General features: G+C 42.5%; 1 protein-coding gene across 2 annotated transcripts in view; it reads left to right on the forward strand.

Annotated features, from left to right (window-relative positions):
• The window catches only part of GRIN2A (glutamate ionotropic receptor NMDA type subunit 2A), a 421881-nt gene that overhangs the window by 332651 nt on the left and 65074 nt on the right, over positions 1 to 24156 (forward strand). For both annotated transcript variants that reach the window (XM_077141849.1, XM_077141850.1), the window contains exons 4-7: positions 12549 to 12754; positions 18118 to 18286; positions 18400 to 18553; positions 23476 to 23601. In XM_077141849.1, the coding sequence (XP_076997964.1) occupies positions 12549 to 12754; positions 18118 to 18286; positions 18400 to 18553; positions 23476 to 23601 (655 nt within the window). The remainder of the gene's footprint in view (positions 1 to 12548; positions 12755 to 18117; positions 18287 to 18399; positions 18554 to 23475; positions 23602 to 24156) is intronic.

The following is a 24156-nucleotide window of genomic DNA, read 5'->3' on the forward strand; positions in this document are numbered from 1 at the left end:
TTCTGGGGAATAAGAGAGAGCCAATTAGGAAAAGAGAACAATTTCAGGGCAGAGAGGGAGGCCAAACCATACCTTTTATATAACATTGATCTCTGTGTGCAATGTTCTTCATCTGTACTCAGTGGTTCATATGTGAGAAGGTGATTGGAATAACTTTGGGCTGGAGGGGCAGTTGCCATGGTAGTATATCAACAGGAAAAAGGCAGCAGGATTATTGTGGAAATGGCAAAACATGGGTTGATGTGATAAAGTGATGCAGAGTGGAACGGGGAGGATGTGGAGACATGAGGGAATAGATGAATTGGGAGAAGATAGAGGTGTCTAGGGACAGTGGCTAAAATGACATTGGAGAAGAGATATGAGAATAGCTAAGTGAGAGCCCAGCAGATCATCTGAATGTAAAATCATTGAAATTAAGTAGCTCCAAGTGAATTTCCCCCATGGGAATGGGTGGCTCAACTGGCCTAGAGGTAGTCATTGGAAAGAGGGTAAAAAACCTGACCTCTAATTATTTTCAAATAGTCCAACAAATATGAATGTCAACTGATTGAAAATAAGATTCTTTGAGTTGAAAAATACCAGCCATACTTGGATGGAATCATCAATACTATCCTCCACTTTACTAAGGTGACACAGCTAATGAGCATCAGAGTTGAACTTGACTGTGGGTCTTTTGACCCTGTGTCCATTCTTCTTCCTAATTATATTGGGTGAGTCTGCCAATATAATTCAGCAGGCAAAGCAATGCTGAGTAGGTATCTGGTTGGTCACCATGAGTCTCATTTCCTCTCAGAACTCTGGGGACTCTGGAATTGATCAGTGTCTAAGATAAGAATGATTGGTTTAGGTGAAATTGAATTAGCGGTTACTTAAGCTCAGTTACTTAGGCTTACTGAAGGTTACTTCGGCTCAGTTTTTGGAAATGAAAATAGTGAATCTTTTCAGGCCCATTCAGCGGGGATTCTCCTCTCCCCTACCACCTTCGAAATAATCATGTTTTTAACAGGGGGCAAAGCTGTGGTTAAGCTTATTAGGTTTCCTCACCATTAAATCTTCTGTTGGCTTTAGTATTTCAAAGGATCCTCTCACTGAAATGCTTCAGGGCTCAGATGAGCCTGGAGCAAGAAAGCAAAGTAGTTTTGGGGCCAAGGCTGAGCAAAAAAATGAGCGTTTTTGACCGTCTTATCTAAGAAGAATTGAGACTCTGATCAGTGGATACTTCATCACAAGGGCTTTGGTTAGCACCTTTGTAACAATTAGCTGTGCTTCTGGCACCAAACCCCTCTCTTTTGGAAGGTGGAAACTGTCCATCTCAAAGAGTTAAATTTATTGTTTTGCCCCAGATAGAGAAAAAATACCCATCAGAGACCTGACACCTAGTTCCAAACCCTTCAACTTTCACAACCCAACAATTTTTCATAGGCAAGGAAGGCAAAATACTTTCAATTGATCAGTACCCCCAGGTCCTATAACCTTATTTTAAAACTCTGCAAACACTGTCAACGAGGTTAACTTTGACGGTTCAGGGCCAAAATCCAAATGGAACTGGCTTCTTTACATAATGCTGAGTGAGGCAATCCATCAGCTTTTGGCCTACTACATCCCTTGAGTCAGATTTGATTCATTGAAGCCTTCTGCTTCCTTCTTGTGCAATTTAATTACCTGGAACTTATCTCTTTTTATAAATTGTTACACACTCATCCCCACATTTTACCACTTTTCAAGGTTTTCATATTAAAAAAAAAAAATAGTCACCAAGGAGTGAGAGGAGAAGCTGTGATTCAGGTTCATGCTTAGCCTTGTTGCAATTTTCAGGCTAATAAGACTGAGCTGATGATTCCCAACAGACGAGAGGTCCTCTCGGCTATCAGGCGAGCATCAGAGTATGTCCATTGGCAGTTCTGTTGAGGGAATGAGAACTGCTATCATTGTTCAGGTAAATACTCCCAAAAAGAGCTATTTACTCTGCCAGCTTGCAAATGGCATTTCATTTTTCTTCAAAGTGGAAGGTACACTGATCTCTGAAATTTACTCAGGAAAAGTACATTAGCAGGTCAAAGTAAACCTTGACCATATCTCTAAATTGTCTTTGTGAAGGTGTTAAAAATAATAATAGTTATTATTATTATTATAGTAACTATTATTATTTTTAGGGAGGACTGTCCTTGCATCAAATGTTCATCCAAGTGATGTTTATCCCTCTCTCCTGCCTCCATTCTAATCTCTGTGATTGTTCCATTTTCCTTCCCATCTCTTCCTTGAAGTGTTTTGCAGACCTACGTATCTTGCTTTACTTCTCCAAAGCAGCAGCCCTTTAAGGAGTTCAACCAGGTTCATACTAGGGGGTTGATAATAACAGATGCAGCAGAGGAAACAGAATTATCTCATCTTGGCTGTCTGCATCTCCAGCACATCTCCAGTGCACCGTGACACAAGGGGAAGATGGAAACCTCCCTTGTTTTTTTTTACATGGGCAGGCACCAGGAATCAAACCTGGGTCCTTGGGCATGGGCATGGCAGACAAGCATTCTTACCTGCTGAGCCACCGTGGCCTGCCCGAAACCTCCTTTCTAAGGCCCTTTATGTAATGGATGGAGATTGCTATGGAGGCAAAGAAGTCTAATCGGCTGTTAGAGGCTTAATTACATTCTTGGTTGAGATTCCCAAATTACCTAATTGTCAGGAAGTTCACCAGTGAGCAATTGATTCCCCTCCCCCATCTAGTACCCTAATCCTCTTTTGGGTATTCCTTGAGGTGAGATTCAACCCCAAACCTGCAAGGGGGTGGTGCCCAGTGCGGCTCTGCTGTTAGAGGCCTTTTCCCCGGTGGAATTTAATGCCCCTAGAAGAATTGATTCTTAGGCATCTGGAGAAAATAAAAAGGTCATCTACAATAGAAAGCTGCATGACAAACTCTGGCTACTCGCTCCTGCTCCTCCTCCTCCTCCTGTACTTCACAGAGAGGGAAAACTGTGCTCTCCCCACCCTCCTCCTGCAAAGGGGAAAGACAGTAGATTGGAGGCCAAGACTCAGATGTTCTAATTTTCCAGGACATCACCCTTTCCCCAGCAGGGTGCTAACTGCTCTCTTCTCACGATCCATGGAATGTTTCCTCAGCAAAGTGAGCTGCTCCTGTTTGCTTTATATTCCCCAAAGCAAATATGATGTCTGTGGTCAGAGGACAGAAGAGTGGGGATGGCCCAGGCTCTGGAGTCAGACTTCAACTTGGATTCCAGGTCCTTTCTGATCTTGGACCAGTCACATAAGCTCTCAGTTTCCCAATCTGTAAAATGAGGGTAACAATGGCCTCTTCCTGACAGGGTTGTGAAGGGGGCATTAGACAATGAAAACTGAGTGATCACAGTGCCTCAATACATGCCAGATATTAAAATTATTAATTATTGAATAATTATTATTATAGCCCATGGAGGACTGATGCAGAAATTACACAATGGACTCTCAAGAGCATATTCCAAATATTAATTAGGAATTATGAGAGTGCTCCTTTTTATTTATTTTTTTCACTGATTTTCTAAGAATCTAAATCCATCAAGAACCAAAGGAGAGAGAAAACACTGTTAACTATTTAGCTAGTTACCAGGACCCATCACCTCTGAGAATACACAGAGGATTAAAAGTAAATCAAAGAAGTCAAACTTCTCTTTGTACCCGCACACTGAAGATTATAAGAGAACTCCGAAGAAAATGGGAGGTCAGTGTTTCACAGACTTTGCTTTTAAATGTGATGTTGAACAAGGATTGAATTCTTCTCCTATTGGCTGAGTCTTGAGAAGAGAATGGAAGCAAAAGTGCAGGTCATTCATGGAAATAAAGATGATCAAAACATTGTTTCCATGAATCAGGAAATTGGAGCTAGGTTCTAAGACTGTTGACACTGTTATCCATAAAGATATTAGATTATCCCGAGAGCAGTTATTACAGGAGAAAAAAATAAACTGTTCCAACGTGAGCTTTGTTACAATTAGACAATTCTGAAATTTCAACTGAAAGGGATTTAATTAAGGCTCTAATAGCTGATTAACCTCATTTAGATCTGCTGGCAATTGCCATTGGTTACATAAGTAACCCGAGAAGAAAGATTTTCCATCCTTTTCTCATGCTGAATTTAATCCTCCTGGCAGCCACAAACATGCTCTTGTAGGAACTTCCCAAACCGTGGCTCTTTGACCATCTAGAACTGAATGAACCAGGATCCTGGTTAAAAAACAAACAAACAGGTTCCCAGCCCTCATTCCACACCTACCGACTCAGACTGCATTCTCAATCACCTCCCAAGGAGAAGTTCTTATCTGCACCCACTGTACATGAGACCTCTTGAAGATGTTGATTTTACTTGAGATGTAGCTCAAATGGGTGAGGCTGGGTCTTAAACTGGATTACTGGAGGCTTTATAAAGAAAATGTGGAAGTCCCAGGACCAAGAAAGGAGAGTCCAGCACCATGTGTAGGGAAAGAAGCCCCAGGGATGGCTTACAGCCAGTTCCAGAATGCTACAGTCTTTGGAGGAGAAAGTACACTCTGCTGATATCTAGATTTTAGACTTTTCTTAGCCACAAAACCAGGATCCAATCAATTCCCATTGTGTAAGCCAAAACCCATGTTGTGTTATGTGGGATAGCATCTGTGGTACGTAGATTCAGTTGTCAATTTGGCCAGGTGAATGTGCCTAGTTTTGTTGCCATGGGCATGAGCCAATGGTACGTAAACCTCATCTGTTGCTGATTTTATTTGTGCTCGGCTAGGAGGCGTGCTGGGGGCAATGAATGATGTCAGAGTTAACTGGCTGGGGCTTAAATGAGAGAGCTCAACGTAGCACAGCCCAGGCAGCTCAGCATCCCTCATCTCAGCACTCGCAGCTCAGCCCAGGCCTTTGGAGATGCAGAAAGGAATCACCCCGGGGAAAGTTGTTGGAGCCCAGAGGCCTGGAGAGAAGGCCAGCAGAGATCACCCTGTGCCTTCCCACGTAAGAAAGAACCTCAGTGGAAAGTTAGCTGCCTTTCCTCTGAAGACCTAACAAACAAATCCCCTTTTATTAAAAGCCAATCTGTCTCTGGTGTGTTGCATTCTGGCAGCTAGCAAACTAGAACAGCATCTGTGGCAAACAAAGAAGGGAAACTGGGTTCCAGTGTAGCATCGCTCTGGGATTTAGCAGACTCTAGCTGTCTCGGACTAACTTTAGGTCAGGTATTGGTTAAAAAAAAAAAGAAATCACTGACCTCCACTGTGAAGTATTCCATATGGAGCATATTTTAACTTCATAGCAAGCCACAGCAACGGCTCAGATATCTTTGCTGTAGTTTCCAGATAAATAAAATTCTGATCTGCCTTGGATTTCAAGCAAAATCCCTTGTGTATAAACCTGCTATCAGCGTGTTTGTGCATTAGATTTACATGCAGAGACATGGAAGTGATGCCAGTCAATGATACTGTTTATGCTAAATATGGACGTTAAATCATTTTAAATTTCCTTCACGGCCATTTATCTCATGACTATTGGAAGACTTTATGTTGCAGGTGGAGAGAAATCAGCCTCCCGTTTGCTTTGTTTGTTCTCCATAAATTCGTCTTCCTGAAGAGTTAATTAGTCATATTTTATCCAGTTTGGGAGTAAATCACTGCTTATTATCCACAGTGAAATGCTCTCTGATGTTTCACGCAAGCGAAGTATTTGTTTTAAGGCCTATTTCTCCCTTGGTTATGAGAATAACTGGTAAGCTGAGTGTGACCAGTCAAGCTGAAGCAGGAGCAGTGTGAGCTCCATCGCTGTTGTTGGATTTAATAACTTGCCTCTCTGATTTTTAATTTTGCAATCTGCATTGTCTTGTCTCCAAAGGAAAGAGCTAAGTCAACAGGGAACTTTCCTCTTTTAACTTTGAATTCTAAGTAAAAATTGAATTGCAGTTGAAACTGAGTTCAATTCAGCAAATATTTATTGAAATGGCTTGTGGGCAAGCACCGTACCACACTCAGGGTGATTGTGCCAGACTGGCCAGGCAGAACATTATGCACTAACATAATTCATGGCAGCCTGGGCCTTGGCTCCCAGGTAAATCAGTTTCTAAGTCCTACTGATTCCTCCACTCTGAGGTCTCCTGAGTGCCTGCCACCTCACTTGTGTGGCCCTAGGTTGGATCATCTTCCTCTCTTCTCTAGAACATGCTGCTGCTGCTAGTGACCACTCTGCTTTCCAGATCTTTCCCCCGAGTCCTTTCTCTGCACTGCATCGGGGTGACGTGTTGTAGAACATTCTAGAACATGCTGCGCTTCTTACTCTCCTGATGCAAAGCATTCATAATTCCCACGTCCACCTCCCACCCCTCTCCAGCACTTCAGTAGTCCTTAGGATAAAAACAAAACCACTTAGCCTGGCACACATGAACTTTCACAGTTTGGCTCATATTTGGAAGTCACTTCCAACAGGAACATCCCCTCCGAGGGTAGGAAGGTATTTACCTCCATGGCATCCTGTCCTTACCCAGCGTGGTGCCGACGTCGTTCCCTTGCTCCTCCTCTCTAAGCAGACCCGAAACTCCAAAGATCAGGATTCCGCCTGGGTTACCCTGTCTCGTAGCCCCATTACTGATTACAGGCCCTGCCGGCCATAAGGTGAAGCGCCCAGTGTGCGGCTGTTGAGTTCATAAACGAATAAATGAGGGAATTAAAGGGGAAAAAAGAGAGAGCATTCTGGAGGCACAGAAATGCAAAGATGAATGACAGCTGGAGAATTAGGCTTCCTGGGAGAAAAAGCACTTGAGCTGGGCCTGGAAAGAACACGTGTGGTCTTCAATGGATAGCACTGATACGGAGAGAGTGTGTAGACCAAGGCCAGGCAGTAGGCTTGTTCACAGGGTTTGGTGAAAAGTATACGAGTCATTGTAGATCAACATTGTATGGGAGGGGGCAGGTGTAGAGGTGTGAGTATATGTGTGTGTATTGAATATGTCTGTATGTGTAGTTGTGCATGTGCGTATACACGTTTTGGCATGGGATGTGTGCGCAGGTGTGAATGTGTATTGTGAGTTTGGTTTGATATGCGTGTACACGTATAGATGTATGGGTGGAGGTGTGAGTAGGCATACATATGTAGGTGTGTGTGTTTAGTTGTGAGTAATGTGTAGGTATGAATTTATGCATGTGTAAACAACTGAGTTTTTGTGTGATAATGTTTATGGGGACAAGTGTGTGTGTAAGTGTGTGGGGGTATTGCATGTGTTTTGGTGTGAGGGTATGTATGGGGTGTTTGAGAGAGGACAAGGGTGAGGGGAGAACATGTAGTGAGGTTGTTTGGATGCATATGTAGAGAGACCTTCAATGGGAATCTGAGCTTGGTCCCAGGGGGAATACAAATGATGGAGGAGTTGAGCAAGCCATGATTTGGTGTCTCCATATGTGTTTTTCAGGGACGACCAGTTACTTCAGCAATAGATCAAGTAAGATCAAACACCATCTCCTTGGAAAAGAAGAGCCACACACATCTCTTAACGTATTTCCTTCTAGCTTTTGCAGCCTCTGTGACATTCCTCTGAATTTATCCAGACACGAAGCGGTGCACAGTAACTTGACACAGACAATTCCTGAGGATGAAATTATCTCTGCTCTGAGAAAATACTGGCTGAACATTTCAATAAGTAATCACTACCCTTTCAAAAAACACTTTCTAGGAGCCAAAGAGCAATTAGCTTTCTGAAAGCACTGTATTTAAATTTTATTAATGAGAATGGATTTTAAAAATCATTACAAAGTTAATTTCCCCCTTTAATATTTCTTTTAGCAAAATCACTTTTCTCCATCAGAGGTCCATTATTTTTCTTTGTCCTCAAAACTTCAGTATATTTGCTGAAAACATTCAATGGCTTATCACCAAAATTCAGTTTATTTTGGAGGTAAAGTTTTCTTTCTCATCTGACTCAGCTGCTTTTAAGGACAGAGAAGTCATGATAGAGATAGAAATCCTTTGCCCACATCTTTTTTCTTATGAGAATGAAAATAGCACTTAAAATACTGCCTGATTCATAATTAGAAACCAGTGCACACCAACTTTCATTGCTGTAAGAAAGTGCTCAAGCAACGCTAGCAGGACTTGATGTCTCTCGCCTCTCTATTCCTTAGCTCGGTTTTCATTCTCTGATGGGTTCTTCAATCTTAGCCACCTCCCCTAGTGACCCCAGCAGAAATCCCAGGGAAAATTCCCATTGGCTCATCTTGCACCACATGACCAATCCCGAGCCAATCTCTGTGGCCGGGGGCACAGAATACACAAATTCACCGGATAGAGGACAGCTGCTATTGTGGAAGCTGGAGGCAGGAATATTCTCCAAAGGCAAATCAATACCCTGTAACCAGAAACACGGGAAATAGCAGAACCCTGGGGAAAATGCGGAGAAAGGCAGGACTTGTGGCTGAAGTCGCTGAAGTGGAAAAAATACATATATGCCCATGGCAAACTAAATTTAGTATCAAGAAATGCTTTTATAGAGTTAAAACGCGAGAATACATGAACTCCCCTTTAAAAGCTTTTCTCATTGATTTAAAAAAATATATATAGCCACTCATGGCCTTTCCCCTGTGTGCTAGCCTTTCCTGTGTGCTTTAGTATATTTACTAATTAAACCTCTCAGCATCCCTATGGATTGCGGCACAATCATGATCCCATTTTTCAGATGAGAACACGGAGGCAAAGAGAGATAAAGCCAGTTACTGTGGGGTACAGCTGGGATTGGCAGCCCGTGGCTGGCTCCCAAGTCATACTCTTAGCAACTCTACTGGTCAACCTCTCCGAGACTATATTTGTTATATTTTTAAATTCCCTCTTTTGAATCAAGCAAAGCTTTTTTTTTAACTAAACTTTTAATTTAGAATAATTTCAGATTTACAGAAACATTGCAACGGTAGTACAGAGAATTCCCAGGTACGCCACACCCAGTCTTTCCTATCGTTAACGGCCTCCACTTGGGTGATCCATTTGTCATAATTAACGACCCAATTGGGTCCATACTTGATCCGATTTCTGCATTTTTACCTAACATCTTTTGCCCCACCCTGTCGTCCCACCCAGGATCCCACATGACGTTTGGTGGTCCTGTCTAGCCCCTCGGGGCTGTGATGGTTTCTGAGACCCTCCCTGGTTTTTATGACCTTGTTCAGAAGAGAACTGGTGGAATGTCAACCACTTGGAATCTTTCTTACGTTTTTCTCATGATTAAACTGAGGGTCTGGGGAAGGAAGAAGACTCCAAAGGGCAAGTGTCAATCTCTTCATGGCATACAAGGGTGCCTGCTCTCAAAATGACTTATCACTGTTGATGTGGAACTTGGCCATGTGGCTGAAGTGGGGTTTGTCAGGGGTCTCCACGGTGAAAGACACTCCTTTTGTTCCCAGCCAAAAATTTTAGTTGGATTTCTTCACAGGTTTGAAAATTCATCCTAGGTTCAAATCCTGGCTCTACCATTCCTGTGCCACGTAAACTGGGGCAAGTTGCTTCAACGCTCTATGCCTCAGTTTCCTCATCTGTGAAATGGATGGGAAAGTAGTGTCTTATACATGGGCTACTTTTATAATTACATGAGCTAATATTTAAATTACTCAGGATAATGAAAACAGAAGGACTTATTTTTATGATCTCATGTAACCTTTACAACTCTGTGCAATGGGCAGTGTTATTTACCATGGAAATATTAACAAAGCAAATGTCAAAGAGGAAGAGAGTGATTAGGCTTAAGTGCCACTTTCTCGGAAAGACTTCCTTGATTTTCTTTCTCCTATATGTTCTTAGGCCCCTCTTTCTCTTTTCTTCCTCCAAGTTTTGCGTGACGTATTTTTGAGTGTGCAATTATTTGATTCATGTCTATCTTGGTCATTAGGATAAAAATTCCACGTGGGAAAGAGCTTTGTCTCTTGCCCTACTGTTTTCTGTGTCTAGCACAGGGCTTGGCATCTAATAATTGCTCAATAAATACCTGTGGAATGAATGACTCTGTTAAACATGTCTACAAAGTTGGACTTCATTGCATTCCTTTGTAAGCAGGCATTTAGGAGAGGAAAATGAAGAATATCTGTTCTACCCTGTCTGGCACATACAGTCTTGGAGCTGGGATTTCTGGTGTTTGGAATGAGGAACTCAGGGGCCTGTTCATGGGCTACCAGGCTCTTAGAGGATGGAGTGAGAGCTCTTAGATGTAAGGCAGCTGTTACGGCAGCAGCTTCGGCTCCTGCTGGAGGTCTTCTATCCACACTCTCCCACACGCCTTTGCTGACCTACGGATGCTCATTGGCTCTATCAGCCTTGGAGAAGGCCGAGGAAGCTCTCACCTTCCAGATCTTATATACCTGGGTGCCGTCTGTCCATGAGCCAGACTTGGACTGGGATGTTTACCTGACTCCCTCGGTGCAAGGAACATGAGAGGGTCAGTGGCATTGTCAAAGATTCTGCTAGTTGAACAATCTCTGCCTTAATATATGTTATGCTGGGACCTTAGAGGCCATGTCTGCAAGGAAGGAAGAAGGGCCTTGGAGCCATAGCATGGTTTCTGCTGGGTGCAGGAATCTGTATTATTAGGGAATGCAGGAATGACTTCACACATGATGGGGCACTGGAGCTGTGTCTGACAACAGTGATAAAATAATAGCAGCTGTCATGCATGTTACATGCTATATGCAGCACCCACTTTATGTACAGTTTTAGCTCAGTTCAACCTCACAGAAGTCCTGAGAGGCATATCGTGTTCCATCATCTTCATTTTACAAATGGAAACTGTGAAGCTTAGAGAGGTTAAGTGACTTTTCCAAGGTTTCCCAGCTAATGGTTGAAGCCAAGATTCCGTGCCCAGTTCTACTTGATTCTAAAGTTAATCTCTTACTCACTGAATTAACCAGCATCTTCTGAAGGTTCTGTTCTGAGTTTCACAGAAGTAGAAAGTAAAGGGCTTGGTACATAGTGCCCTATTTATCTTTTTACATATTTATTATTACTACTTGACCTTTGTTCCATAGTGAATTAATACTTCCAAGAAGATAGGAATCGTTTCATCCATCATTGTTCCCAGCCTGGTATCAGCACATAGTAGGAGTTCAATAAATATGGGTTGAATGAATGCAGGATTTGGTGAACTCAACCTTCTTCCCTAACCTGTGTCACACATCATGGAATGAGTAGATGGCTATGTTTGTCTGACCAAATTACTCCACTGCCCTTCCCATCTAGTAAAGGAAGCCATCTGTGAAGCTGGGCAACTTTGCAATTGGCCATGTGGGATATTTCTCTACCTCCAGGAAAACTTTCCAGCCCTAATGATGAGGTAATCTTAGAGAGCACCGCGTACCTTCTCTCCCTCCACCCATCACCTTTGTTGGTGTCTGGAGGCTCTGAATTCTCTTTAAGGCCTGAGGTTCATTTCTGGTGACACTTAGGTTACGGGAGAGAAGGTGAGTGAGTCACGCGCATGCAGACAAGCCGGGACCTGGCGCCTGGCTTTTTGAATGAGGTGTTTTCCTTGAGGTTGGTTTTACAAATAAAACGCTGACCTGTGGTGTCAAGCAACTGTGCGTGGGAGCGGAAAGAGGAAGGAGAAAGTGCCACGGTGAGGCCAGCTTGCCCCAGTGTGTGCACGGAGAATGCCAATAAGCTGCCAAATGAAATTAAGGTTCCAAACATACAGCCTTCAATTTGATTTCACAGAGAAATCAAATCTGTCGCTGCTCGGAGGGAGCATGATCAATTAAATTTTGACAGGTCTGGTACACTAAGTCTCCACTCCTTGCTTGATTAATGAAAGTTCACCTAACTTTGCAACTTAAATAGAACCACATCTGGGGTCGAATTGATGCTTCTAACTTCCTCAGCTGTTCTGTCCCCCTTTTGTCCTGTCTCCCCACCCAACCCCTCATCTCCTTTTCACTCTTCAACTTCATCTTCCTCTCCCCTTTCCCTTTTTTTCTCTTGTTTGTCACCCTTTTAACTTTCCCACACTCATTTTCTTTCCTTCACACTTAAAAAAAAAAAAAAAGAAAACATGGAGTCCCTCCTATGTGCCAGGCACGGTGCTGTGTGCTTATCAAGCATTGCCTTATTTCATTCCCATGGCATCCATATAAAGTAGGTGGAAATGTGCCTTTCTACCAAAGAGTAAATATAATTCATAGTGACAAGGAGGTTGCCTCTGCTTGTGCAACAAGTAAGTGGCAGAGCTGGGGATTCAGAGACACACCTGTCTGATTGCATGCCTTCCACAGTCCTCCTTTCTGGCTGGACATTAGAATTACTGGGGCCCTGTAGAACTATCAGTTTTGCCTACCACCACCCCCGGGGTTGCTTATTGAATTAGTCTGAGATTGGGCACGGGGCCTGGGTAGCTGCCCCATATTCTGCCTTCCTTGTGTCCCCCTTTTCTCAGCAGGTTAGCACCTGCACCCATGGAGCTGCCCCCTGAGCTAGACAGGCCTCTTTGCCAGGCCTTTTATAGGGGCGAGCGTGCCTCCGTGGAAGTGGGGGGTGCAGGGAAAGCACAGGTGTGTCTCTGCTTTGTGATGCAGGTGGGCAAGTGGGAGAACCAGACGCTGAGCCTGCGGCACGCCGTGTGGCCCCGATACAAGTCCTTCTCCGACTGCGAGCCCGACGACAACCACCTGAGCGTCGTCACCTTGGAGGAGGCGCCGTTCGTCATCGTGGAGGACATCGACCCCCTCACAGAGACGTGCGTGAGGAACACTGTGCCCTGCCGGAAGTTCGTCAAGATCAAGTGAGTGTGGAGGGGCACTGCCCTTTGCGAGTTCCCCAGCCTTTTCAGTAGCACATGCCGTGGATATGAGCATCTGGACTGTAATAAGAAAACGCAACCTAAAACACACCATGTTGTAATATACTATATTGTGCCTATACTATATATTTTACTCTGCCACAATATACTACACCATAATATGTTATAGTAGCTATAATAAAGTAATAGATTTTAAGAGACTTAAGCAAATTCCTGGAACTGTGCCAAGTGGTTTGCAATCATCTAATTCCAACAACAACTCCATCGTGGCATAGGTGGTTTCTGCACATTGAAAATACGATGAAACTGAGTTAGGGAAAATCAAGAAACATGTTGGAAGTCACCCGGCTAGTGGGTGGGAGCCGCAGGGCTCAGACGCTGGTCTATGTCACTCCAGAGTTGGGCATCTTAACCACTCTGCCGATTCAAACCTTCCCCTTCAGTGTTTCCTTAAATCATTTCTTTTCTGTTGTTCCAGCAGCCCCCTTCCAACTCTGCCACCCACCGCATCCTCCCATCTGTTTGGTAATTCCCAAATCCAAACTTTTCCAAAATTTCCCTCAACTCGGGGATTGGCGTGCAGTTTGCATCTGACTCTCTGGTGTGTTTGAAATGAGACAGATCTCCCAAGTTTCCCAATCCATCGTCAGCAGGCTTGTGTCAATGTCCTTTCCTCTTTCGTCCTGATTGAGGAAAGCTGACATTTTCCATCAGAGTCTCGGCTGAAAGGCTCTTCTTACTCTGCCAGTTCTCCAGGGACGCCTACAGCCCATGACCAGCCCATGACCAGCCCAAGCCCCTACTCATAGTTGTCCCTAAAGCAAACGTACGTAAAACTACCACCCTTGTGGGGCATTTACAAAAGGAAAAGGCCCGCTGTTGGAGGGAAATCTATATAGTCTAGCTATTTTGTTTTTGGGTGGAAAGAGTATTTTCTGATCCCCTCCTTTCCCCTGCTCAATTCTTACTTGTCCTTTGAGTCTTAGCCTGCTGCTAAGGTGGTTAAGCTCGCCGCTCCCCTAGGTGGGTTTGCTCTCCTTTCCTCCACGACAGCCTGAGTTTTTCTCTATCCTTACCCTTACTACCTGTTGTCACAGTGTGCAGTTTGTGTGTCTTTCCCCACACATGACAAGCTGCTTATACTCCCACTGACGAGTATAGGGCATGATACACAGATGTTTGTAAATGCCTAGAGGAGCGAATCAATGAATCCTTTTACTCCCGCAGGCCAAGTTCCAACCTCAGTCACTATTATATGAGATGCAAATGCCCAAAGCTCAGTGCTGAAGATAAAGATATATTTAAAAATTATGATTAGTAAATATACAGTGAAGGAACATTTTTGGTTAAGAGAAATTTTTATCAACAAAGGTCATTAACATCAGCCTCTTGGGAGCTGAAATCACTGAAATCCATTCACTGAGTTACTGTCCGCCATGCACATATGTGTTAGACCCAGTGCTCGGCGTGGGGCATGCATCAGCGAACGGTGCAGACAAGGACCTTGCCATCATGGAGTGTATGTAGTTAAAAACCAATTAACCCAATGAAGGAGCAGGGCAGATCTAGGTCATGATAAATCTTGTGAAGAGAAGGAATAAGGTGATGTCATAAGAAAGTAACTTCGGGTGTCTGGGGCTGTTTCGGTTTACTCAGGTAGGACTTAAGGTGAGATATAAACAATGCAAAGGCACCAGGTAGACAGAGAAATGCGGTAGAGGCTTCCAGGTTAGAGGGAATAGCAGGTGCAAAGGCCCTGAGGTAAGAAAGAATCTGCAAGCTTAGGAAACAAAGGAAAGCTTGTGCAGTGCTGGAGAGTGTGGGTGGTGGGGAGGCTGTAAGGGGATAATGGGACAATTGTCAAAGGATGTTCTGAATTAGGGGTGTCTTTTGAGTAGAATTTGGTAAGAAGAAAGTCTGATGTGAACACAAGGCAGAGCATAACCTTTGTATACCTTCTTTAAGATAAAAATATCCTCTATACTTTAAAAGGGCCAATCGAATAAGACCTCTTGTATTTAAGCAATAACGGGAGTTGAAATTTTTTTAAATCAGAAGCCTTGGAACTGAAAATAAGCACATCACCAAGTCCTGAGTCATTTGTATGAAGAAAATGAACCAAAATAAATCACTTTCTTTAAGATAATTGGGTTTCCTACTGAAGAATATAAACAGCTTGACTTGTTTTTGGTTCATGTGGAGAGCGGGTGGCTTGCAGCGTCCCTTTTTCCATTCGGGAACAGGCACAGTTTGCTAGGTGCCAGAGTGATAATCAGAATCTTTGACTTACTCGAGAACAATAGAAAATTATTAGGCTCTCCTAAGCCCAGCATTAACACAGATTAGATCAATTGCATCTTTGAAGCAGCCTTATTGGTTCTGAAAGGGATTTCTATTGCGTTTGTGTGTTTTGGCAGTGACTCCCTTTGTTTCCGTGGCTGGTTGATAGTGGAGCTGTGAGGTCTCACACCAGTGTTCTGGAAAAGCTGAGAAGTCAGACTTTTCTTCTGGTCTGTTAAGTGAATGTTAAGGCATGAAGAAAAAAATCAGGAAAAATTGTCTGGGGAAATTGATATTTAAGGAGAAATGGCCATATTTTCAAGGAAAATCCAAAGCTGTAAAATCACTGGTGGAAAGAGGGGAAATTTATTTTAAAGCACTTATATGACAGGGACTTTAGACACTTTATTTCATTTAATCCTCCCCACTCTCCTGCCAAGTAAGTACTGACCTTCTCAATTTACAAAGGAGAGAACGGAGGCTCTGTGAGTGAAAAGGCTGGTCTGACCCCCCATGGCTGGACGTGTGCAGACCCGGGGTCTGAGCACAGCTCAGCTTGACTTGCCCAGGCCCTGCCCATATCTGCCTCCACAGGAGGATGCTGTAGAACCCGTGAACTGGATGATTTATTGGCTCTCTTTTCCCATATTTGTTTTCATGAGCTTCCTTTGCTCTTGGGGAGAGAGATTATATGGTGGCCATTTTATTATATGGTGGCCATTTCTCAAATGTCAGTGTAGTTAAATCGTTACCCCCATCCCATCCCACCCCCACCACACCACCAGGCCTGTGATAGGAACCAACAGAAGTTTCCAATCACCGGCAGGTCCATCCTTCCAAAATCCCCACAATAATCGCAACCATTGCATTTGCCGCATGTGTTATTTGTCTCTGGGTCCAAGTTCTATGGCCTGCAGAGAGTAGGTGCTCAGTGGGTGCATTTGGGTGAAAGTGCATGAGTTCCCACCTGGGTCCAGGCAGGTGTGTGTGGGGAGGGGGGGCTGGTAATCAACGCATAGGCTGGCTGAAATTCCCAGCGAAGCCAGAAGATACCCTTTTGTGCTTGTAAACCTGAATCTCAAACTGTGATTGTTCCTAACTCTATCTGAACTCCCCAGGACTCTTTATCAGGTGCAGGAAGAGGCCATGACGGAAGAAAGGGAGAAACAGAGTGAGGGAGACACAAATAGGTAGTGTTGGGGGTGAGGCATGGGCACGTGGCTATGGTGGTCAGGGAGAAAAACACTTTAATTTTGACACATCATTTCAAAGAGCCAGTGATACAAAGAATGAAATCATAGCTGGACATGCCATCAATTCCATGGCCTTAGGACACATTTCTGTCCTGGTGTAACTCCAGACTGACGCCCTCTACTCCAGGAAATTGTGGGAATGGGGCAGGCACCTGCCTCCTAGGAAGCCCCAGCTCTGAGTCCACAAATCACCATATGCAAATATATACAGCTGGGACGTCCCCTGCCCCTGCAGGCTGGAGGTGAAGGGTCAGAGGAGGCCATCCAGCTTCCAGGGGGAGTGGGAAGGGGAAAGTTTCGATGGTGGTCATGGTGAGCGGTACCAGATGGTTGAGCAGAGGTCAGGGTCATGGTGACGACAGATGGAATCCAGGATGGGTGATTTGTGGTCCTAAGATTTTAAAAAAAAGCATTGAAAAGAATTTGGTGTTCTTCTGAAACACATTTGATTGCTCAACATTATGTTGTCAAATCTATCCATATCCATGAGTATAGATATAGATACACACGAGTGGTACTGCATATGTGTGTGTCCAATTATATATGTAGTAAACACTCCTTGTAGATCATTTCAACACAACCTAAAAAATATATGAAAAAGAGGAATGATTAACCCATTTCTCACTGTTCAAAAGTAGACATATTTCAAACAATATTTCATTGTTTTTCCATCCAGATATTTCATAAGTTCATTTGTTTTAATTTGAGCGTTCCGAATGTACTGCTGTGCCACCTACTTTTTTCAGATGGCATGAAAACTTAAGTGTTTTCCTATTACGTCACTGGATTTCCATAGACATTGTTTTAGTGCTCAGATAACAGCCTAAGGTGCAGATGTGCCAGCGCTGGAATAGTCACTAGAGCACATATTTCGTGACATGCATGGTCCAGAGACAGAGCTGAGCTAATGCGATGGTCACAGGAAAGGCACAATGAGGCTGGCTGCCCAGGGAGAGCTTCATCACGCTGGATGTGCCGTCTGAGTTCTTCATGCTGTTGATTTGAGAAGACCAGTGTTTCCTTCCTTTCGTAAAGGTGTCTCTGATTTATGTAGGTGTCCTTTGAGTGGAACTTGGTCAGGTCAGGTGAAGAAAGCGAGAAACTGGCAAGAAGCAACAAGTATAACTTTGGGTAGGACACCACCTTTTACATAGCAACCCTCTATATTTTAAAACAGCTTTTTCCTAATCAAGGCAAGGCCATGGCTCTTTAGCAGCAACCACTCGTACAGCTCAGGCAGTGCAGGTAGGTAGAGCAACTGGAATGAGACCTCATTTCACAGATGTCAACATCAGGAGAAGTGAAGTCCAGGACTCACGTGACTTTCCTAATTCCTAGCTGAGGAATTTTATAGGCATCTTCACTTCTTCTCTGTGGCTCCGGGTCTCTGTCTGAGTGATAGGATGAAGGACATCTGCCTTTCTTCCATTTTCAAATAGGTTTTGATAACTCAGTTTAGATCAGATGACCAAACTCTGGTCTGAAGAAGTTGTGTGTGTTGTAAGAGGGTGTAACTCTCATTTGTGTAATAAGGATACCAGTACTACATACGTCAGAGAGATGCCATGGAGAAGAAGCCCAGCCCACCGTTAGTATAAAACATTTAGCATAATGCATAGCAAATAATAAATTTTAGCTGTTGTCATCACTGCTATAATTAAGAGTAATTTCTACATTTACTGTCTTTGGAAAAGCCACTTCCTCTTTTTGAACCTCCATTTTCCATCTGCAAAACGGTAGGATAATATACCTGACGACTATGAACAAATCTTCCAATACTAACATTCTGTGGTCCTGGGATTTCCTTTACAGCAATTCAACCAATGAGGGAATGAATGTTAAAAAATGCTGCAAGGGGTTCTGCATCGATATCCTAAAGAAGCTTTCCAGAACTGTGAAGTTTACCTATGACCTCTACCTGGTAACCAACGGGAAGCATGGAAAAAAAGTGAACAACGTGTGGAACGGAATGATTGGTGAAGTGAGTCGTCCTTCCATCCCTTGGGCTCATGTCCACACTCGGGGTCTGCAGTCCTCGGGGTTGGAGGGAAGGCTGAGTAAAGACGCTGTTCTCTTCTGCCTCGCACACCACAGGTGGTCTACCAGCGGGCGGTGATGGCAGTCGGCTCCCTCACCATCAACGAGGAGCGCTCCGAAGTCGTGGACTTCTCCGTGCCCTTCGTGGAGACGGGAATCAGTGTCATGGTTTCCAGAAGCAATGGCACCGTCTCCCCTTCTGCTTTTCTGGGTATGTGAGTTTTCTTTTTTTTTTCTTTTTTCTTTTTGGCATGGGCCAGCACCGGGAATCGAACCCAGGTCTCCAGCATGGCAGGAGAGAACTCTGCCACTGAGCCACCATCGCACCACCCTGGGTATATGAGTTTTATGGTCCCATTTGCCTCCCTGCAAGGCATCATGGGTTTTCTGACCTGTTCAGCCAGAGGAAGGGAACAGCTTTTATTTAACCACATCAGCATTTCCCAGAGCAGGTTGCATTGGAAGATCCCAATTCGCATTTTCCCCAGTCCACATCTTTCATTCATCTTTATCTTGGGAATAGCTGCTGAAAATACTTTGTCATAGTCAGATACTGGTCTTGATTGCCTAGAATGCAGATTAGTAGATATATTGCTTAGAGCCTTGAAAACATTTTAAAAATAAACCTGTCTGCCCACAGTTAATTTAAATCTGCCCATAAACCTTTATTCAATATCGACATACCTAACCTTTACCCAGTGCTAGGATGACAATCATTTATTTATTGGATGTAAGAGTGAAAATGATGATGGCTGCAGAATGATTTATGCCAGTGTGCTCTGATACACAACATAGAAGTAGGCTGAAGAGTAGGCATTGGTTTTAAATTAATTGAATCATATTTTAAATGTGACTGTCCTTAAAGCTGAATAGTTTACAAAAGGAGGAAATTATTCTTACTCTCCTTTTAACCACTTCATAAGTTACATTTTTACATAAAAGGTTTTTTAAGCAAGATTTATTTCTACTTTCTATGATTTAGTTTTCCGTAGCACTACAACTATATACTGTCTTAGGTAGCCTGGCTAGAGTAGTTGAAACTTCATGGAAAGTAATCACACATTATTTTTCCTTAAAGGAAAATACTGTGTTGAGTGCTTGGTTATCATTAATAGCTTTTGACAGTAGTTATCTTGAAGATCATGGAATTAGGAATTTCAACTCCCCCCTGAATGAATGTGTCTCATGTTTAGGATGGTTAAAGCAAATCTTGCTTTCTAGAGAAAAACAATATGAGAGAAGAAAAGCAGTTAGATTAAGGTCAACTGAATTTCTTACTTATTTCCAAGAGACAAAAACATTTTATCTCTTTGAGAAAATTGCAGACTAGAGGCGATGTGGGAACACCAGCTCCAAGCCCTGAGTCTTATTCCTGTCTCATCTTCCCCTATATGTAATGTTGACATTCAGTGAAACTTCTTGTGCTTCATTTTCTTGAGTGAAATGATGACTAATGGGATTTTGGACACTGCCTTACTCAGAGTGACATATGGATTTACTATTTTCATTTTTGATAATCCTTTTAAGCTGTTGAAATCTTCGTTGGACTTGCCTTTTACACTCATTGCTTCAATTTTTGTAACCTTTGTTGAGGTAAGGTGGATCTCAACAAATATATACCTTATTGTGTCTCTTTTCTAACATTGTCTGGCATGGAGAAAGATACCCGTGTGTTCATAAAAAAAAAAAAATGCAGCCAAACGATGCTGACAATGGGTTCAGAATCTTGATAATTATTAAACGGACCCTCACTCTTTAGTCACTCTTTGTCTTTTTTCCCCCCATCTATATCAGACCCTTTTGCAGGGAGCCTTAGCCTTTTGCAGGGAGACCCTTTTGTGGGGAGGCTGAGAAGAGATTGGAGGAAGTGAGTTCGTGGGAAAATATGAGAAAAGATTTGTTTCTCTTCAAAAGTTGTCCACATATCTCCTTAAGGAGCTAGAGAAAATTTTTTTTCCGGTTTAATCAGGGAGAAAAAAATATCAATCGGCTTGTCTCTTAAAAAATGGGTCGCTGATATCGAATCTGGCCTCAACCCAGTTTCCCTAGATTTTTAACTTAACTACATCAGTCGAACATTTCCATAAAAGTCAAGTATTTTGCTAAATTTAGCCAAACCTCTTTTCCCCCTACTCTTCCTACTGTATCTTTAAAAGTGAAATAAAATAAAATAAATTGTAGCTAGGGGAAAGAATCATGAAAACTGCTTTTACACAGTAGGCTTAATAATTTTCCTAGTACCTAAATTACTTTGCTATTAGATTGTCTGTGCATCCCCCTATTTACAGTCATTATCTGTAGATTTTGATAGTCATAATGAACCAGGCTAAGCTACATTTTTCCATTCGTTGGCTCAGTCATCTGGAAGAGCCAAAACATTCAAAATCTGATTGCATTGCTCTTCATTATTTCCGATTCTTTTTCCTCTGCAAACTCTATTAACTCACATCAGAAAGACTTGCAGGTAATACCTCCGAGATTTTGTGTAAAAATTTAACCAGTGACTCTTCAAGGGCTAAGAGTATGTCTCTTGCACCATTTTCATTCAGTTAATTCTAAAGACTTTGCCAGCAAGTTGTAGTCTTTGATCCAAGGAAATGCTAACCTGGAGTCTCCTGTAATGTAGTTCCTTCATAGACAGATAGTCTAACCACTTTAAACCATTAGAGGTTATAGCCAGAATAGATTATTTAAATATATTTCTGGGCCATGCCTTATACACTGTAGATAGTTCTTTGCCATTTTTCTGATGTGTTTTTTCCACTGTGATGTGTGTGTGTTTGTGTGTGTGTGTGTGTGTGTGTGTGGTGTTTGAGGATAACAAGCATTGAGGTCATTTGTAAGACCCTAAATTACTAAAATCAGAATACTGCAACAGAATCCTTTTATCTCTGTGCAGTTCTCACAAGTAAAGGGACAGATCATCACTTCCAAGTGAGAAAACGCCTAGAATGAGTTGCTTGATCAACTTCCGCCAATTTTCTGACGGTGTTGAGTGATTAGGATGTATCAACCACCAAATGAAGCCCAGTGTCCTATGTGCAAAGAGAGGAAGTCGGTAACATTTTCCCCTAGTAGCTTCAAAAGCAATATTATCATCACAGCCTACCATGAAAAGGAGGTTATCAGGTGAATATTTCACATCGGGATGTCCTTTTCAGGACCCTGGACAGAACACCCAGCACCAATTCTGGCTTTAATCTTGGGGCCAAACAGCTCTCTTCCATCTCATTTATTGTATGTATCCAGTGTGCTAGGTGCACTGCTGGGTGCGTCACAGATGTAAGCTCAGTGACTCATAGCAATTATTCTCCTCTGGGAGGACACACCATACCCTTAGTATATCCAACTTAGGGAATGACTTTGATATCTCTATTCTTGAATATTAAGTAATTTTTTTTGTATGCTGTGTGGTGGGGGTCACGTTTCATTCTTTTTCCATGCAACTCTTCTATTATTGCAGCACCATTTGTTGAATTTTTTTTTGGTGGGGGGCAGTGCATGGACTGGAAATTGAACTCAGGTCTCCCATATGGCAGACAGGAATTCTGCCACTGAGCTACCTTTGCACCCATAATCATTTTTAATCTCCTAATTGTTTATGTTTTTCTCTTCCCGTTTTAGACACACCTCATTGCCAGACTGCTATGATTTCAACAAAGTAATTTTGTTCATTACTCAAGCCAAATTTAACGAAAATAAATTTCAATTGCAGTCTCATTGATTTCTTGGAGCTCATCTTGGGTTATTAAATCCAAATAAGTTGCAATGTTATATGTTTCATTTTAACATAGTTTGCACTATCAAAACAATGCATTGCAAAGCACTTCTTCCAATTTTCAAATTATCCAAAATAGTTAAAACTTCAATCATATTATTTCTTTGTTAGGCATTAAGCTCATTAAATTGGAATTTGCAGTGACCTCTAGGTGTGTAGGTAGCCACAGACCTTAATAAGAAAATGGCCTGCTCTCAGCCTCATTCTTTATGATTATTACTAGCCTCATCAGAAAAAATAATTTAAAATAATGTCTGTAGTTCAAAAAGTATTATTGAACTTCTTATATTTTACCTACAGAAAATGCTTGCTTATGACGAGAATATTTTGAGTTTCTTGTTGTCCAAGGGCAGTTTCTTCCCCAAAGATGCATGAATTTACTTTGAAATGTTTAATCACTGTTGAATTTCCAGCAAATCTATGTAACAAATGGATAAAACGGCTTCATTTAGCTATTTTCTTTATCCTCATCCATGCTGAATCGAAATGTTTATTAATTTACATAATACGTTTTACCTTTTTAGAGCATTCTAAGAGTTAGAGCCTTGTGAGTTGGCCTGCCCTGATGAGACATCCATCTGTTGCCTAAGTTACATGAAAATGAACTTGATGAGAAGTACGTTTAAGGGAAATAACCATGCATCCTACGATTCCTTCACTGTCCCCACTCTTTTACTGATGCTTTTTCATTGAATTATCATGTGAATTAATATGCTCAAATTACTTTTCCAATTGCATTGAAACCTGTTACCAACATCAACAAGATTTATAAAATAGGGATCTCCTCTGTCTGGAGAAGAAGGTGAAATGGAGAACGCGAAGTGGTGGTGGCAGGCTCTGACCTTCCGATATTCATGCCCGCCCCAAGATTTTATGATCTTTTTCTCGCAAGTTATAATTCTTCCAATTTCCTGCACATCATCCTTCCCCCCATGCAATAAATACCCTGCTTATTTTTAGGTGACTTATGGTCAACTGTTTGGGTCTAACCTTGCTCCTCCTTACCTTTGACCTCCCTGGAAGCTTCTATAATTATATAGGGCCCCATGACCTCTTATCTACATTTTTTTCTATGTTGCTTTTATCATCCCTGGACTAATTTGTAAAATGCCATATGGTCTTCTCTCTTTTTATTGTGATATATGCAGCCTTATCAAATACCTCCAATAATTTGTAGACTATACAGTGGTTCGACCGTACAAATAAACAATGACTAGCTCCCTCTGAATGGTCGGAGTCACCTTAGAGAAAGGCTCTGGGCGAGCCTGCAGACAGACCTCTGGGCTCCGTGACGGCACTGGCTGCGCTAGGAGCTCGCTGACCATGTTTCGCTCCTCTGGCCTGTTTCCCTGCAGAACCGTTCAGCGCCTCCGTCTGGGTGATGATGTTCGTGATGCTGCTGATAGTCTCCGCCATAGCTGTCTTTGTCTTTGAGTACTTCAGTCCTGTTGGATACAACAGAAACTTAGCCAAAGGGAAAGGTGAGGAAGCCCCCATGAGCATGACTCAGAGTTGGTGCTATTGCATTTGCCTTCGCTGAGGATTTCAGTTGTAGCACACAGAATCCTGGAGCACCTTGGTACTTCCGAATGAATGATGCTGGGTCATTGGTAATACTCGTAATGTCAGGCGAGTTGTGTGCTACTCACCTGCACTGGAGGAAGGATAAGAAAAAATGAAAAATGAAGCATTTTTAGCAGGTTATAATGTATAATCAATAGTTGGAAGGTGGGAATCATAGACAGTCGTTTTTTGGGAAAGCGGGTTCAAATCTGCCTTTAAAAAGTGTGTCAAAGCTGATGCTAAAATTGCAGTGAGTCTCAACTGCTTTATAGAATCCAGTTTAAGAACATTCTTCAAACTACTAAATCACATTTGCATTAGTTTGACAGTAAATATAATTATGAAATGAAAATGTCATTTTCCCCAAAAGAATTAGTTTTTCCTCTTGACTGGGCTTGGCCTTAGTGCACTGCACTTGATGAAGTGGCAGTCGATAGGTAGAAAATTGAATTGGGAGGTTTGCATTGGCTATA

This window comes from Tamandua tetradactyla, chromosome 23 (assembly GCF_023851605.1).
Source record: "Tamandua tetradactyla isolate mTamTet1 chromosome 23, mTamTet1.pri, whole genome shotgun sequence".
Classification (NCBI taxonomy): Eukaryota; Metazoa; Chordata; class Mammalia; order Pilosa; family Myrmecophagidae; genus Tamandua; species Tamandua tetradactyla.